The 18126-nt window shown below is 39.5% G+C and overlaps 1 protein-coding gene across 6 annotated transcripts in view; it reads right to left on the bottom strand.

The window, feature by feature from the left end:
* Nucleotides 1–825: 825 nt before the first annotated feature.
* TSC22D1 (TSC22 domain family member 1) overlaps nt 826–18126 on the bottom strand; it is a 147056-nt gene continuing 129755 nt past the window's right edge. For 2 of the 6 annotated variants that reach the window (XM_025364698.1, XM_025364704.1), the window contains 2 exons: nt 3367–3418; nt 826–2179 (listed from right to left, as the gene is read on the bottom strand). In XM_025364698.1, the coding sequence (XP_025220483.1) occupies nt 1922–2179; nt 3367–3418 (310 nt within the window). In that variant the 3' untranslated portion in view covers nt 826–1921. Of the gene's footprint in view, nt 2180–3115; nt 3419–3824; nt 4254–4508; nt 4687–18126 lie in introns of those variants that run through there. The other 4 variants (XM_025364701.1, XM_025364703.1, XM_025364700.1 and 1 more) reach the window with 4 other exon arrangements.

Genomic DNA, 18126 nt, shown 5'->3' on the forward strand with positions numbered 1-18126 from the left:
CCTTGTCCTGCAAGGACTTAGACAAGCCTTAGAGCTTGGGACTGGCACACTTCCCACTGGGCGGGGGGCCACTGCTGAGGTCCCAGGTTGATAGATTGCAGAGCTGGTAAACCCACCCATTCACTTGCTCACTCACATTACTCCTACTGCAGAGGAGGATCCCTCAGGCTCACTCCTCAGGTGCCAATCTGCTTCAGGATTCCTTTGTGGTTTTAATTGTGGTCTATTTTATAGTCATGCGGAATCAACTGCAAGGACATCCTTACTCATGCGGTCCTACCCCAAATCATCTTTTGCTTACACAAAACCAATTATTATCCCAGGAGCTAGAAACTCATCCTACACTAGGAGAAACATCCCAACCCAGGGTGACAGGGTTCTTAAAAAGTGGAAATCAGCTTCTTCAACTTCAGTCTTTTGATCCTAGATCTGCTTATTGCAATTATACAAATAAGGCTCCTTCTTCCTCTGTCAGTTCAACAAAAAGTGGAAGATTAAGATTTTCATGGACTCCTAGAATTTTAAAGCCAAAGGGGAATGTAAGAGATTGTCTCTTTCAAACCCCCACATCTGTCCAGGAGTGAAGCAACCTGTCCAAGTCACACAGTAATTAGAATTGAGCTGGACTCCTCCACTGTCTCTTCCCTTACCAGCTGAACAATGCAGTGTCAATTTCCTTTTACTTGATGTAGTCAAATCATGCCCCGACTTTTCCAACCATTCCACTCCCCTTCAGGATTTTACTAGTCAAATTGTTAAACTTTACCTGGAAACAGTTGTGGAAATGACTGCCATTGTATTAACAGGGTCAGATGAAAACACTTGTTTATCAACATTTTATATGCTTTATTGAAAGTTGACAAGTGCAACAGTTAAATACAGTGACACCTTACAACTGTGTAGAGAACATGCACAGAAACATATGCATATAACTACTATACAGGTGATATGCAGAAACCCCTACTGGGAAATCCATTTCATTAGCTAGAATTGAGCGTTTTTCAAAGTATTCAACCAGCTCAATTGAAAGACTTCAGTGAACAGGGATTTACTTCAGGGTATTCAGCAGCTAGATTTCAGATTACACAAAGTGAGTAACTGTGCCAAATTCTTCAAATTTCTTTAGGTGTGGTTTTTGTCATGTAGCAGTTTTTATGTAGATTGATATATAAAAGTCCACACCTCCTCAGACAGCCAATGGAACATCTAAATTTCAATCTGTACAACCTAAGTAGTAGTTACAGTCCTCTATTGTACAAAATAGTTACACTACATACACAAATATACAATAAGCAAAACAACCTTCATGGTAAGATAGCCTAGGTCCCAGCTACCTGTCACCATTTTGTCACTCTCATAGTTTTGTGTCATCCACTGTTTGAGAAGAGGCACAGTACTATTGTTTTTTATGGATTTTGGTGACAGTCGTCAAATTTGTACAGTGAACTCTGTTCCCCCTCACTTTAGTCTTTTTACCCTCCTTTCAAGCTCCTCCTGGGGGGAGGAGAGAGGCGAGTCCAGTGAGGAGCTCCATCGCTTCACAACCCCATGTAGGACACTAAGCGCAAGCAGGAGAGAGAACCCTTGGACGTGAGGGGTAGGGAGCCGGAAGGGATGGAAAGGCACACAGCTCCTGAGCATGAATTAAACCATTTCTCAGATATCTGCCAAGCTGCATGAGGTCCCAGTACATCCATGCTAATTCTCGGATTAACCTTTAATTCACCCAACTAAGAAATTTCTCCAAGCCATAAGCATATGAGTGTTTAATACTGGAAAAGAGAGAATGGCATATGTCAGTCTCACGTCTCTTTCGCAGCGAGCAATGAAATGGGTGACTGTGGAGGCAGATTCTCCCTAGCACATCTTCTCCGTCTGTTCAGTTCACACGCAGCAGCCAGTTCTGCGGGGGCATAGGCAGCTATGCGGTTGGTCCTGAGCCCTGCGATGCTGGCTGGGCGGGGGGCTGTGTGGTGCCCTGTGGCTGGGTGGTGGCAGGTGGGGAGCCAGTCTGCAGCTGTGCCTGAAACTGGGCAAGCTGCTCAGGACTGGCCAGTGTCTTCAGCAGATTGTTCTCCTGCTCCAGCTGGGAATTTTTCTCTATTAGTTCTTTGATTTGCTCTTTGAGGACCTCCACTTCTTCTCTGACCGCATACATCAAATGGCTTTTCACTAGATCCTGCAAAGAAGAGAGAAAAGGTTTAACTCACTATTTGCTATTTTCTGGACTCTGAGTTTCTAAGACATTATTTTATATGGCCCTCGCTATTTACATATTCCGCCTTTAAAGTTCGTTCAAAGACACTTGGGGAATTCTGAATACAGCCATGACTGTACAATACTTGAGTTTAACGTATAAATGATCAAGCTTTGTAAAAGTCTGTGCTTCTCTACAGACGTTGGCCAGAAACGCCCAAGTCCGGCTTCCTATCTGAGACTGGGCCAGAGCCGGGCGCTGGGTCCCCGACTGAGACCAGCAGCGGGGATGTTCAGGCCACAGCGCGCCCACCGCGTCCCCGCCCCCAGGCCCCGCCCCACGCTCGCCCGGAGCCGCCTCCTTCAGCACCGGCTGCAGCCAGTTCCTACCGAACATGTTGCCGCATTTTCTTCCCTCCCCCCCCCCCCCCCCCCGCCCCCCCTACTCCCCCCCCCTCGCTTTTCGTGATTAAGCTGACATCACAGAAACCTGGGTAGACGTCGCAGCCAATGGGAGCCCGAGTTATTTATAGCTCCGAATTAAAGGTTCAGAGTTTGCCTAGCAACAGTGGGCAGAGAATCCCGTGAGAAGAGCCACAGGCGCTGCTCCAATAACAAAGAACGGCCAAGGCGGAAATAAAAAATAGGAGAAATCCAGGCGCAGGCTAAGAAAACAAAACTTTTCTCCGATTCTTCTTCATTGTGCAGGAGCCCGCGCCACCGGGGACCCGTTTGTGCACCGTCTAGAAGGCCCTTACCCAGGATCCCGACTTCTGGGGCCCTCCCCACCTCCCGGCTCCCTAGTAAAATGTTAGGATTCCTAGTAAAGCCACATCGCTAAAGGTGTGCTCACGACCAGCCGAAGGAGACACTGGGCCAGCGCTTGCTTCCCTAATAAATCCCCAGCAAAAAGGGTCACCGTGAGAAAATCCCCTTGTGTGAAACCAGTCCCGGGAAGGAGACTATTTACTACCCGCAGGGCCCCTTTCTCCCTCCACTGCTGCCGTGTTAGGTGGCTCCACGCTGGCTGAATGGAGACAGCGCCGGCATTTCTACGCGCATCAAGAGCAATCGACATCATCTCAACTTAGGGATGCACTGGTTCCACAAAACATCTTATTTTTGTGCTGTGCCCACATTTACTATAAATGATTTTTCATCAGTACATACCATAGCTTGCTCGATTTTGTTGTCAATAGCTACCACACTTGCACCAGAGGAGCTGAAAAAGAGGAGGGAAAAAGGTCATCGATAAATGGTATCTTAAGCGTCCAAGATAAAAAGGATCTTGCAATTTTGTGATATTGCTAGCATCATATTTTGAATATTCTTTAACAGTATGTAATGTATCACCCTCCAGGAAATGCCAGCCCCTTTCTTACTAACGAATATCCAGGCATCTCCCTATTTTAGTAAGCCACAAAGGACTAAATTACATAATGTGGGGAAAGCCTGTTCTCTGGCCAGATTTGAAAAAATAAGGTTATTCTAAACATACCGAAAAGCAACATCCATGTCACCATAATCTCTCAGCAATGGACAAAGGAATTTTCCTGGCTATCTTTCACCTGTATTATTGTAAGTATCCCACGAATAAATTTAAAGAAACTATCCTAGCCGACATTTACCTATTATCAAGTCTCACAGAAGCGTTTTCAGTCCCCAGCAAGGATGACAAGAAAGAAATTGAAAAATGTCTCAGTTGGTAAACTCCTAGATCCATCGCCACTGGTCTACACCATTGGGATTTCATGCAATTGCAGCCAAAAACACCCTCGTGGAAAAAAAGAGGGAACACCAGCAGCCTTGTATAAGCTAGATAAAAATCTTCTGGCTTTCCGCAGCCCAGGGAGAAACAGAAAACGGCAGCCCTAATTTAAAGAAACCCAGCTTCTGGGGCTTCGTGATCCCAGGAAGATGCAGATCCCAGTGCCGTGCAGAGCCGCTTCCCAGATCCGCAGCCGGGCTCCACTCAGCTCTAGACCAGGACTCCCGGTCTTAGTGCAAAATATATGCAGGAAAGAGCTGCGCCGATTGGCCGGCACGCCACTGGGACCGCCCCCTTCTCCCTTCCCCTTCTCCCTTCCTGGTCCTCCCGCTTCCCTGCTTCCCCGCCTCCCCCCACCCCCACCTCCGCCCCCATTCTCCGGATCCCGCTCGTGGGGTGGGCTGGCCTGGCGAGGGCCGTGCTCAGAGGGAGTGGGGTGCTGGGCCCAGAGGTTTCCAGGGCAGCCTCAGAACACGGCCACTGCTTCGGCAGAAAATGTGAAGGGTCCCTGAAAAATACTATAGGGGCCCCCGCACGTGCTTACGTTTAAGGGAGTCAGACCCCGACCCCGGAGCTGTGTCCCGCGGCTGCTGAACGGCGAAAGCTTCCTATTTGCAACCAGAACCGTCTGAGCTACTGGGCATGCCCAGTCCCACCACTGTAAGACTTGCAAGAGCTCGAGTGTCTTGATTTCAATTATCTAGTTCTTACCGGCAGCGGTACTGGGAGGATTTTATAGACGGTTTTATTTTTAAGGATAATCATCCTGCGATCATACTATTTTTTTAATTTTAGAGGGAAAAAAAATCACATTTACTCTTTGAGAGATACTACCTTTTGTTTTATAGAAACAAAACAAAAAACATTATATATTCTTTGCTAGGCATGAGGGAAAGACTCCAGATAAAATCCAGGATCTTCCCAAAAAGCCCCCAGAGCCACAAACCTTAAAATCATATCTCCCTATTAGCACCTTCTCCCCAGTAATTAAATATGCCTTCTTCTATTTAGACCTAGAAAAGTCAATCCACAGGTTGAATTCCACATAGATCTATTTTTAGTAAGTCCCTAAGGCACGTTTTTGGAAGCTGAATAACAATTCCTCTAAGACTCAGTCCCTCAATCCTGTGCGCCTTCTTACATCAGAGGGATTGAAATACGGTCAAGTATGTATTCAAAGCACACAAATCCTTGAAGTTAGTCTCTTTGCTCATTTGCGTGTCCAGAACCAGAAAAAGGAGGATATAATCGTGGTTAAAAATAGTTAAGCAGCCAATAGATGCTGTAGGCTCACCTGTTTCATCCTCTTGGCCACACTGACCAAATAATTCTCTTCTCCAAACCAAAATCAAGAGATGTGGGAATAAAATAGCTTAACCCTTTCAAAATTTCCTATATTAATTTAAAATACTTTCAGGGATGCATCAATTAAGGCTACAACTTAATATACTAGAAATCTAAGCCCTGAAGTTTACTTAATTATAACATAAACAGTTTGCAAGTCAATACATGCGAGAAAGAAAACTTAACCTCTACAATACTGCCCTCTAATGGCATGATAATATAAAATCCAAAAAATCTACAAAGTACTTGGGGAAACCTCTAATCTGTAGATAAAATTGTCTCATCACAAGTAATTCCAACATAAAATCTGACTGTAGAATATATATATGTAATACACGCACATGCACAAACACACACAGTCTTCTCTCCCAAATAAGCATCTTTCCTCAAGCAGCATCCTTTCCTAAAATTGCCATCAGAGCCATTTAGACAAATTTTAAGTTAACTCAATGCTGATAGTGGGGGTAGGTGGATTTGGTTTTCAGAAACTGTCCAAAGTAATTAGGAACCAAACCAGATCTGGTGAGCGCAGTAGATGATGAAGACCACAATTCTCTTTTGGGTTAAAAACCAAAGTGGGACTAACTATAAAGCGATGAGATTCCCTTTTTACTGAAAGGTTCATATTCTCCAAATTTTAAGGTTTGGCTTTTAAATAACAGTAATTGTTAGCATATTTATAATTTATAAAAATTAAACATATTAACTTATATGATGCTTATTTTTTTAAAAAAAGATATCCATTTCCAATAAAAAGAGACTAAGTATAAGCTTAGAAATCATAATTATTTGGGAAGCAGGCATGTGGCCCCTAAGTCTATGAATGCTAACCAGAATATTATTTACTGCATGATAGTTTCTATATTTTGAAAGTTAAAGCTATACCTAAAACTATTTGTATGCTAAATTCCATGTACATATTTTAACTGAATGCCAACTTCACGAAAAAACGGTATTAAAGCACCATTTAAGCTATAAAAAGAGCTTTAAAAAACAAAACTCTAAGGTCATATAAAGAATTTTTAAATTCCCGCTCGAGTTTTAAAAAATTACTAAATTAACTGAATTTATTCATGCTGTTCTTCAACATAAACAGAAAGCTGTTTTTATTTCAATCATTTTAACTGATCATCCATTGTATCAAGCAAGAGAAGCAAATATAAGCAACCATAGTCTAACCCATTTCCCTATTGAAGTATATTACAGTTACTGTTACTACTTGGATATTTTAAATAAAATTGCAAGAAACATCCTTCTACATACATCCTTGAACATGTATGTGTGTGTGCACACTTCTGGAGAATTTGTTGAGCCAAAGGATTTGCAACTAATAAAATGATTAGCAATCTAATCTTTTCATATATTTCACATAAATATGCTAGATTCCTTTAAAACTAGACTTTTGTATGAAAACTGAAAAGATAATTTGAAAAACAAGGCAAAGGAAATGGAAAGCTACATGGAGGGAAAACCCTTGGATCAGAAATGTCTGTGGCACAAATGGCTAGAATTACGTTCAAAGGCTCTTCTAATTGCAAGACAAACGATCCACATGTCTGGTGCCTCGTCAGAGCTAAGACTTGCTGACAGGGCAGAGAAAAACACTACAAGGCTTCCAGGAGAGATCCTTAAAGTCATGGACCATATAAGTCCATTTCAGGCACTGAGCACGGATCAGGAGGTACCACCCCAGTGGGAACTCATACACATTAAACAGCCTGGACAACTGAGATTGAGGTATTTTCTGTTGTTGTCTGCCTAAGAGCCTTTTTACATAGACTCCAATTCAACCGCCACTGCATATTGGTAGCAAGCATGACAGGATAGGAAAAGAGGAACAGGCCTGAGTGTTTCTGGTTCCTATAACATGTGCTTTTCTTCCAAACTTGATCTGACTTGGCCAACACAGGTACAGTCAGAGATTCAGCACTCAAGTAGAGTAACCTCTTTCTCCCCCTGTCCAAACTCCTTGCAAATCTAAAACAACTGCCAGGAAAGAAGCGAAGGCACATTACCCTGTACCTGACCAAATCACTCCTGTCTAAGGACTCCCACGTCACCTCCATTTTTCTAGTTTACTCTCACTAGGCATGGGAATATACTTACCAGGTTTAACAAATGAAACTACAGGACTATCAGTTAAATGTGAATGGCAGATAAACAACAAATAATGTTTTAGTGTCGGGTGCCACCCACTGTCAAAACAAGAAGAAATGCCAAAGAAATGGCTGTTAAATTCAACCACATTTTACATTTCCTTATCTCCACAGAAAGGCTGGTTGGAAAAAGCTTCCAAAAAGAACAGTGGCCAGGCACGAGCGCGGTGGCTCATGCCTGTAATCCCAGCACTTTGAGAGGGTGAGGTGCGCAGATCACTTGAGGTCAGGAGTTCAAGACCAGCCTTGCCAACATGGTAAACCCCTGTCTATACTTAAAAAAAAAAAAAAAAAAACAACAACAACAACAAATAAATTAGCTGACGTGGTGGCACATGTCTATAATCCCAGTTACTGGGGAGAGGCTGACGAAGAATTGCTTGAACCCGGGAGGCAGAGGTTGCAGTGAGCTGAGATTGCATCATTGCACTCCAGCCTGAGCAACAGGGCAAGGCTCTGTCTCAAAAACAAACAAACAAAGAATCGGAAGAGAAACTTAAGGGATAAATCTAGGAGGTCCAACATCAAAATAGGATGCATTTCTATTTTGGAGAGAGAACAGAAGGAAGAGAATTATCAAATAATTTAAGAATTGTTCCAGAACTGAAGGACACAAGTCTCCAGTTAAATGAGATGACCAGATGCCCATCACAGGAAACGAAAAAGCCCTCCACCGAAGACCACCACCCTGAAACCTTAATCACTAGGCAGACAGAGAAAATCCTAAAAGCTTCCGAATGGAAGAAACAAGTTACAAACACAGGGACTAGCAACAGAACCACTTTGCTGGCAGCCAGAAAAAGATGAAGGAAATGTCTTTAAAATTCTGAGAGCAAAGAGTTTTTTATCCAGAATTCTTTATTTGGCCAAATCATCATTTGAGTGTAAAGGTAGAATTAAAACATTTTTAGATACTGCAGACACCAAAATGGAGGAGCAAATCAAGAAAAAAGGCAGGCATGGGAAATAGGAACCAGGAACTCAGATACTGGAGGAAAGGAAGGGAATCATCAGGCTGAAGTCCAGGGAGATCTCAGGGGGACTGCTGCTGGACAAGCCCAGGCTGCAGCTGGTCTGTACCTGGTCTGCAATGGTAAGGGAAGATGGAGAACTCCAGGAGGGAGAGCTTCCGTGCTAATGAACACACAGATTATCTAACACATCTAAGCATTTGCAGGGCACAGGGGAGCTACTGATAGGTATATGATAGATCTAATGGAACAATTAGATAAGCTCAAAGCAGTTTGAAAACAGAGCAAGGAAGAAAACATGGAATACTCATAAATAAAATCTACATGACCCATATTATTTTTTCATTTTTTTATGGATTTACCTTTAAAAAGTTAACTTTATTGAGAAGGTAACAGGAAGAAAAATTGCATGGCAGGAATGGTTTAGAAGTGCTAAATCTTAATCTACTACAACTTGATTACCTAAAGTCTAAAATGGAAAAAGCAAGAAATAGTGTAAGTATAAATATATTACATAGAAATGTGGAGGTAAAGACGAGAAAAAACAACTAAAATTTAAAAGTGGCTGCGTCTAAGGCACCGACTGGATGAGTGAAAAAAGGGAACTGCTATTTTTTTTCCTATTCATTCTATTTGCTCTTTGGGTATGTACATGTATTTTGATTAAAACACACACACACACACACACACACTTTAAAAGGTTTATAGAGATCTGCAGCACTTTTCCTGCTTCCAGGCTTCAGCAGAGTCCTTACCACACCTGAATGTAGGAAACTACCAGAGGCTTGGGAGAGAACCACCAAAAAGCAGCAGGCAGAACAATTTTCAGAAATCACATAGGGTAGGCACAGTTGGTATTACCACCCACCAGCCTAAATGAAAAAACTCTGTAAACAGGGACATCAGATATTCAGAAGGATACTGCCTAAGTCTCCTTCTGAATGCTTAGAAGAATTCTAATTCCCTTCAGTCTAGGACTCATTTAAGGGAAAAATGAGTCCTAGACTGAAGGGTGTTTTGGTCCTACATAAAGCAGTTTAAAAGGAAGCCCTGAAAGGTCAAACTGTTTCCAAGTAACTTAATTTTCTCTCAAAACAAAGCTCAAGAATATTTAATAAAGTCTCTAGCATCCAATAATTCACAATGTCTGGCATCCAATAAAAAGTACCAGGCATATAAACAAGCAGGGAAATATGACTCATGAGGAGAAAAATTAATCAAAATGACCCAGATATGACAAAGATGATTTATAGACAGGAACATTAAAAACAGTTATAACTATATTTCATATGTTCAAGAAAGTAGACGAAAACATTAGCATATTAAGGACAGGTGTGAGAAATGTTAGAAAAGCTAAATTAAATTATCAAGGTGAAAAATACAATATTTGAGAAGAAAAATACACCAGATGAGATTAACAGTAGATTCGATAGGGCAGAAGAAGTATTAGTGATATATGAGCAATCCAAAATAGAACACAGAAGAAATATTGAATCAAAAGAATAAATCGGCCAGGTGTGGTGGCTCACGCCTGTAATCCCAGCACTTTGGGAGGCCAAGGCAGGTGGATCTCTTTAGGTCAGGAGTTTGAGACAAGCCTGGCCAATATGGTGAAACCCCGTCTCTACTAAAAATATAAAATAGTCAGGTGTGGTGGCACGCACCTGTAATCCCAGCTACTCGGGAGGCTGAGGCTGGAGAATTGCTTGAACCCAGGAGGCGGAGGTTGGAGTGAGCTGAGATTGCACCACTGCACTCCAGCCTGGGCCACAGAGCGAGACTCAAAAAACAAACAAACAAAAGAAAAACAAATCAAAAAAAGAACAAAGTGTCAATAAGCTGTGGGACAGTTTCAAGCAACCAAATATATCTGTAGCGAAGTCCCTAAAAAAAAAAAAGAAAAGGAAAAAGAAAGGAGAGAAAACATTTTAAGAAATAATGGTAATTTTCCTCGCATTTTATTAAAACAATAACCTACAGATCCAAGAAGCTAAACCCCAAATGAGAACTGTGAAGAAGTCTACAAGGTGTATCATAATCAGATTGCTTACTATCAGTGATAAAATCTCAGAAGCAGCCAGAGGAAAAAAACTAGGTTATGTACAGAGCAACAAAGATAAGAATGATAGCTGACTTCTGGTTGGAAACAATGCTAGACAGAAGACAGTGCAGCAACATCTTTAACTGAAAGAAAAAAACAAAACAAAACCCTGTCAATCTGTAATTCTATGCCCAGTGAAAACATCTTTCAGAAATTTAAGGTGAAATTAAGACTTTTCAGACACACAAAGCTGGAAGGATTCATCACTGTAACTCCTTCAGACAGAAGGAAAATGATACCAGATGAAAAAACTAGATCTATGCAAGAGAATGAAGAGCACCAGAAATGATAACTAATGGTTAAATACAAAAACTTCTCCCCCTTACTATTTACATCTAAGATAACCGACTGTTGCCAGGTGTAGTGCCACATACCTGTAGTCCCAGCTTCTCAAGAGGCTGAGGTGGGAGAACCACTTGAGCCTAGCTAGGAGTTTGAGGCCATCCTGGGCAACATACTGAGGCTCTGTCTATAATAATCATTGACTGTTTAAAGCCAAAAATAACAATGTATGGGAGTATACTACAATATGTAGATGTAAATGTATGACAAAGATAGAACAAGGGCTAAGAAGGGGGAAGGGAAGTATACTGCTGAGTACATTATGATAAGTTAAAGATGTATGCTATAAACTGTAAATCTAACAAGCTAACACAGGAGGATAAAATGGAATCATAAAAAATGTATAATCTAAAAGAAAGCAGAATAAGAGGAAAAGGGGAATAAATAATAGAATAAAAAATGAATACCAAGATAGCAGATTTAAACCAACTGTATCAATAATCACATTAGCCTGGGCGTGGCAGCTCACACCTGTAATCCCAGCACTTTGGGAAGCCCAGGTGGGTGGGTCACTTAAGTTTAAGACCAGCCTGGCCAACATGGTAAAAACCCATCTCTACTAAAAATACAAAAATTAGCCGTGCCTGGTGGCGCATGCCTGTAATCCCAGCTACTTGGGAGGGCTGAGGCAGGAGAATTGCTTGAACCCGGGAGGCAGAGGTTGCAGTGAGTTGAGATTGCACTACTGCACTGCAGCCTGGCGAACAGGGCAAGACTTTGTCTCAAAAAAAAAAAAAAGAAGGAGAAAAAGAAAAGAAAACAATAATCACATTAAATATAAATGGTCTCAATTAAGCACCTCAATTAAAAGGCAGATATTGCCAGTTTGGATGAAAAACCAAGACACAACTATATGCTGCCTATAAGAAATATACTTTAAATATAAAAACACAAATAGGTACAATAAGAATATGGAAGAAGATATGCCATGTTAACAATAAAAGAAAGCTGAGGTGGCTATATTACTCGAAGTAGACTGCAGTGCAAAGAATATTATAAAGAATAAAGGTCATTACATAATAATAAAAGGTCGATTTTATCATTATGTTCTCTGACTACAATATAATTAAATTAGAAATCAATAACATGAGATTATCTGAAAAATTTCCAAATACTTGGGAAAAAAATACACACATCTAAGTAACCCATGGGTCAAATAAGCAATCAAAAGGAAAATTAGGAAATATTTTGCACTGAATGAAAATAAAAACAAGGCATATCAAAATTTATTTCAATAAATTTAACAATTTAAACAAAAATGGACAAATTCTTATAAAGACACAAACTACCAAAACTCACATGAGAAGAAAAAGGTAACTTGAATAGTCCTGTATGTATTTACAAAATTGAATTTATAGTTTAAACTCTTTCTACAAAGAGAACCTCAAGCTCAAATGGTTTCACTGGTAAATTCCACTAAATATTTAAAGAAAGAAATAACACCAATTCTATACAAACTCTTCCACAAGACTAAAGAGAGAAAATTTTTAAAAACCACTTTACAACTCATTCTATGAGGCCAGCACTCCCTTAACACTAAAGCCAGATAAAGACATTATAAAAAAGAAAAACTACAGACTGATAGCTCTGATAAACATAGATGCAAAAGTTCTTAACAAAATTTTAGCAAATCAAATCCAACTATATATAAAAAGAGTAATATATTATTAACAAATGGCATTTATCCTGGGAATGCAAAGTAAACATTCAAAAATCATGTAATTCACCCTATCAACAGACTAAAAAGAAAAAAATATAATCTCATTATATGCAAAAAAAAAAAAGCATTTGACAAAATCACCATCCATTCATGATTTTTTAAAAAGGAAAGAAAAAAACTTTAAGCAAAATAGGAATTGAAGGAAACTTCCTCAACCTGATAAGGGGCATCTACAAAAAACATTCAGCAGACATCATATGTAACAGTAAAAGAATGAATGCTTTCCCCCTAAGGCTAGAAACAAGGCAAGAGTCTACTCTCAGCATTCCTATTCAACATCATACTGAAGATAACAGCCAGGCAATAAGGCAAGAAAAAGAATAAAAGTCATCCAGACTAGAAAGAAAAAAAAAAAAAAATCTATTCACAGATAACATGACTATCTATGTGGACACTCCCCCAAAAATCTGCAAATAAATTATTAGAACTAACAAGATACAAGTTCCTCGAGGTCATGAGCTAGAATTTCAATGTACAAATATCAAATATATTTCTATATACCAGCAATGAACACAAAGTGAAATTTTAAAACAAAAATACATGAAATAGGTATAAATCTAAGAAAATATGTAGAAGAGCTCTATGCTGAAAACTATAAAACATTGCTGAAAGAAATCAAAGAGCACCTGACAAATGACAAGATACTCCATCTGTGGATTAGAAGATAATATCATTAAGCTATCAATTCCATACTTCCCAGCTACCGTATAGATTCAGTATAATCCCTATCAAAATTCTAAGACATTTTATTGAAAATGACAAAGTGATTCTAAAATTTATGTATAAAAGCTAAGAAACTAGAATAATTGAAACAATTTTTGAAAAAGAACAAAGCTGAAGAACTCCCATTACCAGATCTCAAGATTTTCTGTAAAGCTACTTGCATCACCATAGTGTGGTACTAGTAAAAGGACAGACATAGAGTAACGGAACAAAACAGATTAGTCAAAGATACACACACACACACACACACACACACACACACACACGCAGCAAATCGATTTTCCACAAATATGTAAAGCAATTCAGAAAAGTCTTCAGCAAATGGTACTGGAACAACTGCAAAAAACAAATACAACTGATCCATTCTTTACACCATATGAAATATTAACTTAAAATGGATCATAGACCTAACTGTAAAATCCCAACCTATAAAACTTCTATAAGAAAACATAAGAGAAATCTTTTGAACCTGAACCAGTAAAGATTTCTTAGGTAAGACACCAAAAGCACAATCCATGGAAGAAAAAAAATGGATAAAATGTACTTTTACCATAATGAAAACTTGTTTTTTGAAAGATCATGTTACAAGAATGAAAAAACAAACTACAGACCAGAATTAAGTACTGCAAGTCACATATCTGATAAAGGACTTATATCCAGAATATATAAAGAACTCAAAACTCAATAGCAAGAAAGCAAACAACCCAATAAAAGAAAAGGGCAAAAGACATGAACAGTCACTTTATCAAAGATACATGGATGGTAAATAAGTACCTGGAAAAAATGCTGAACACCATTAATTGTTAGAGAAATGCAAATTAAAACCATGATATGCCACTACACACCTATCAGAATAGCTAAAATATAGTTTAAAATTTTAAACCTGAAAATACAAAATGCTGAAAAGAAGGCAGAAAAATTGGAACACATATATTGATGATGGGAATGCAAAATGGTACAACCACTTTGCAGAAGAGTTTTACACTTATTTATAAAGTTAGACACAGAGTTTCCATAAAAACCAGTAATCACAATGCAAGTTATTTATCCAAGAGAAATGAAAACATGTTACCACAAAAATTTGGACATGAATGCTTACAGTGACTTTATTTTTAATCATCCCAAACTAGAAACAAACCAAATGTCACTCAACTGGAGAATGGATAACAAACTATGGTACATCTAGACAATGGAATAATACTCAGCAATACAAAGAAACAAACTACTGATACACATAACAACCTGAATGAATCTCAAATATAGTATGGTAAGAGAAAGAAACCGCATTCAAAGATTGCAAATCATATGATTCCATTTATGAGACATTCTGGAGAAGGTAAAGCTATAGAGACAAAAACCAGATCAGAAGTTCCCAGAAACTTGGGGTAGGGGAGGGGGATTGTTGTGGGTGATGGAACTGTCTCATATCTAAATTGTAGTGGTGATATGCCCACTGTTTTTCCAAACATGTAGAACTCAAAGATGGGAACAGTAAACACTGGAGACTCCAGAAGTGGGGAGGGAGGGGAGCCAGGGCTGAAAGGCTACCTATCAGGTACCATGTTCACCACTTGGGTAACGGGATTATTAGAACCTCAAAACTCAGCATCACGTAACATACCCATATTACAAACCTGTGCGTGTATGCCCTGAATCAAAACAAACAACACTATTGCTGTATACTAAAAAGGGAAACTTTACTATATGTAATTTACATCTTAAAAAATGAAAAGATGACTGCCCCTAAGTAGCAGACTGGGATGAAAAAAAAAGAAGAAGAAACTGATAATTTTTAAAATTCTATCTAATCTTTATATTTTCATGTATCATTTTTTATTGTAGTAAAAAACACATAACAAAATTTATCACATTAACCATTTTAAAATGTATAGCTCAGTAGTGTTAAGCATATTGTTACTATTGTGAAATAGATCTTCAGAACTTTTTCATCTGCAGATCTGAAACTATCCATTAAATAACTTCCCATTTCCCCCTTTCTCCTGCCCCTGGTAACTGCCACTCTAATTTCTATTTCTATGAACTTGGCTGCTTTAGATACCTATCCTTTCTTTTTTTTTTTTTTTCAATAGAGACGGTGTCTCGCTATGTTGTCCAGGCTGATCTCGAACTCCTGGGCTCAGGCAGTCCTCCCACCTTGGCCTTCCAAAGTGTTGAGATTATAGGCGTGAGCCATCATGCCCAGCCTACATGTAGTATTTTGATTTAAAACATTTTAAACTAAAAGAAAAAAAAAGGGAACAAAAGCTATTTAAAAAAATATAATACAAGGACTTAAATATAGTCATCGAAGAGACCTAAAAATGCCTATTTTATAACGAATTGTTCTATCATTATATAAAATGCATTACTAGGCTTGAATTTTTTAACTATAATTTTGCTTTGTTCTTAGAACTGTTGAGTTTGTTGGTGATTAATCATTCCTAAATCCCATATTAGCGTTAAAAGATTTGTAAAAATTAAATACTTGCTTTAAGTGTGAGAATTCTAAAAGTCCTAACAAAATGCTAACAGATTTAAATATAATCTTTTATTTATATATATCTACATATAGCACATGTATTTACCCTCTGTAAATACATTTTTTTTTTTTTTTTTTTTTTTTTGAGACGGAGTCTCGCTCTGTCGCCCAGGCTGGAGTGCAGTGGCCGGATCTCAGCTCACTGCAAGCTCCACCTCCCGGGTTCACGCCATTCTCCTGCCTCAGCCTCCCTAGAAGCTGGGACTACAGGCGCCCGCCACCTCGCCCGGCTAGTTTTTTGTATTTTTAGTAGAGACGGTGTTTCACCGTGTTAGCCAATACATTTTTTTTTCTGTATTTCTCTCTCTCTAAACATTTATAATTACTTTTAAATTGTTACAATTCTAGACACGATTTTTAGTTTTCCCATGGCTGTCTTCACCTTATTTAACATAACTACTAGTTCCAAAAGAATATCTATAATGCTAAGAAGACCCAATGCTTTTTTGTTTTGTTTTTTTAAGATGGTAAGGGAGACTTTAAGAGGAACTACTGCAATGGGAGAGAAATGGGTCTCAACTCCCCTCAATGCCCTTCAGCAACAGGACTCAAATGGTTAACATTCTTATTTTACTTTTTATCTTCATGAAAATAATAAGCATTTCAAACCCAAATTTCTTCATAAATTACCACTTCTGCTTAATAGTGGTAGATTATGAAAATCTGGAGCCACAGACTAAAAAGGAATCACAGATTTAGAAGCCAAATGATATTCTATATAAAACATCTGAAGAAGTGAAAAGTTGTCCTGATTATGATTTTCTATTTCGAGAACCTCATGCAAGTGAGGTTCTTGCATGAAGTGAAAAATGAATATTATTTCTCTTTTACTTTTGCACAGCTATGAAAAATAGATGCTTTGAGCGCTTTTTAAAAATAACTAGTTACTTTAAGCTAATTTTCCTGTTAAATTCCAGAAGAAAACAACAACGATAAGCAGTCCTAAAAGAGCTGGTAGGAACTAGACTAACCGACTAACCATTTTTCTATGCATACAGAGCCACTTAGGGCCATTAGAGGCAGTCTCTTGGTGACCCTAAAACAATCAGATAAAGCTCAATTACACAGTTGTATTTACAAAGGTAAAGATAAATGTAAGGATATTACCCAGCTCCAGAATGTCTAATGTAGTACAGGCCTAGGTAAGCATTAACACATTGGCAAAGTTGACTCTCTGTGCTGGGGACACAGTGTGTGTATAATAAATACCACTGACTGCTTCGATCAAGGGACACATTTCTGTATTATGGCCTCCATGGGCAGCAGCTCTGTGACATAAATGGGGTCTGAGGGTTTCTTTAACCCTCTGATCTATTCAGAATTTTAAAGCAAAATGGACCTTGGAGATCATTTAATTTCCTTATTCTGTAGGTTTAGAAGTGGAGGCCCAAAGGCATTAGGTGCTTTGTCCAGGGTTTACCTAATCAACTGTTGGATGGAGCATAGAACCAAATGCTGATTCGATATTAGTGTGCCCTAGAAGTGCACACCAGAAATTTGAGATCTGTGTCGTGTGTGTGCGTAAGATGTTAGAGCTGGAAGAGCAAAGGGATCATAAAGGGAAACGCCCTTCTGCTGATCTCAACGGAGCCACAGTAGTCATCGAAAGCCACCCATTTTACAGATGAAGAAACAAGCTGGGAGGCTGTGTGGAAACCAAAGCCAGAGACCCATGCTGCTTATGAGTCAGGCAGCCTGGCTGCAGGGTCTCTGGGCCTAGTCTAGAGTGGAGATGGCGCGCTCTTGGTGAGACCTAGCCCTCCACAGCTTCCTTTCTGAGGGTGAGCAGGCTGGCAGGGGCACTCAGATCAGTCCCAGTACCAGCGAGGTCTACAGTTTGAGAAGGTGCTCTCCAGGCACTGGGACAAGGTCCCGGCAGAGAAGGGGGCTCACCACAGACACAGAGCCACACCTGCTGACAGACACATTATTTAGTGAATGTGCGTAAAGATGATTTTCAAATTGTGCTTTCATGAGTCCTGGCAGTTCCTTGCAAAGTCCTCAAGAGCTGTGAGACGACGAGTTTGAGGAAGTCCAAGTGGATCAAAGAAAATGAAGCTCATTTGTAAAGAAGGCAGGCAGGCTGTGTCCCCCAGGCTCGTGGCTGGGAATAGGAGACATGGCTTTAGCAGCACATCACTGAGAACTTCTGTGGTGTCCCAATGTACCCCAGGGATTTTTACTGTAGGTGGTCATCACCTTGGATCTCCTTCCATATCATCTGAGTGTGATTCGGACATTGCCACATTCTCCTTCATCCACGATT

Source organism: Theropithecus gelada, chromosome 17, assembly GCF_003255815.1.
Source record: "Theropithecus gelada isolate Dixy chromosome 17, Tgel_1.0, whole genome shotgun sequence".
In the NCBI taxonomy this organism is placed as follows: Eukaryota; Metazoa; Chordata; class Mammalia; order Primates; family Cercopithecidae; genus Theropithecus; species Theropithecus gelada.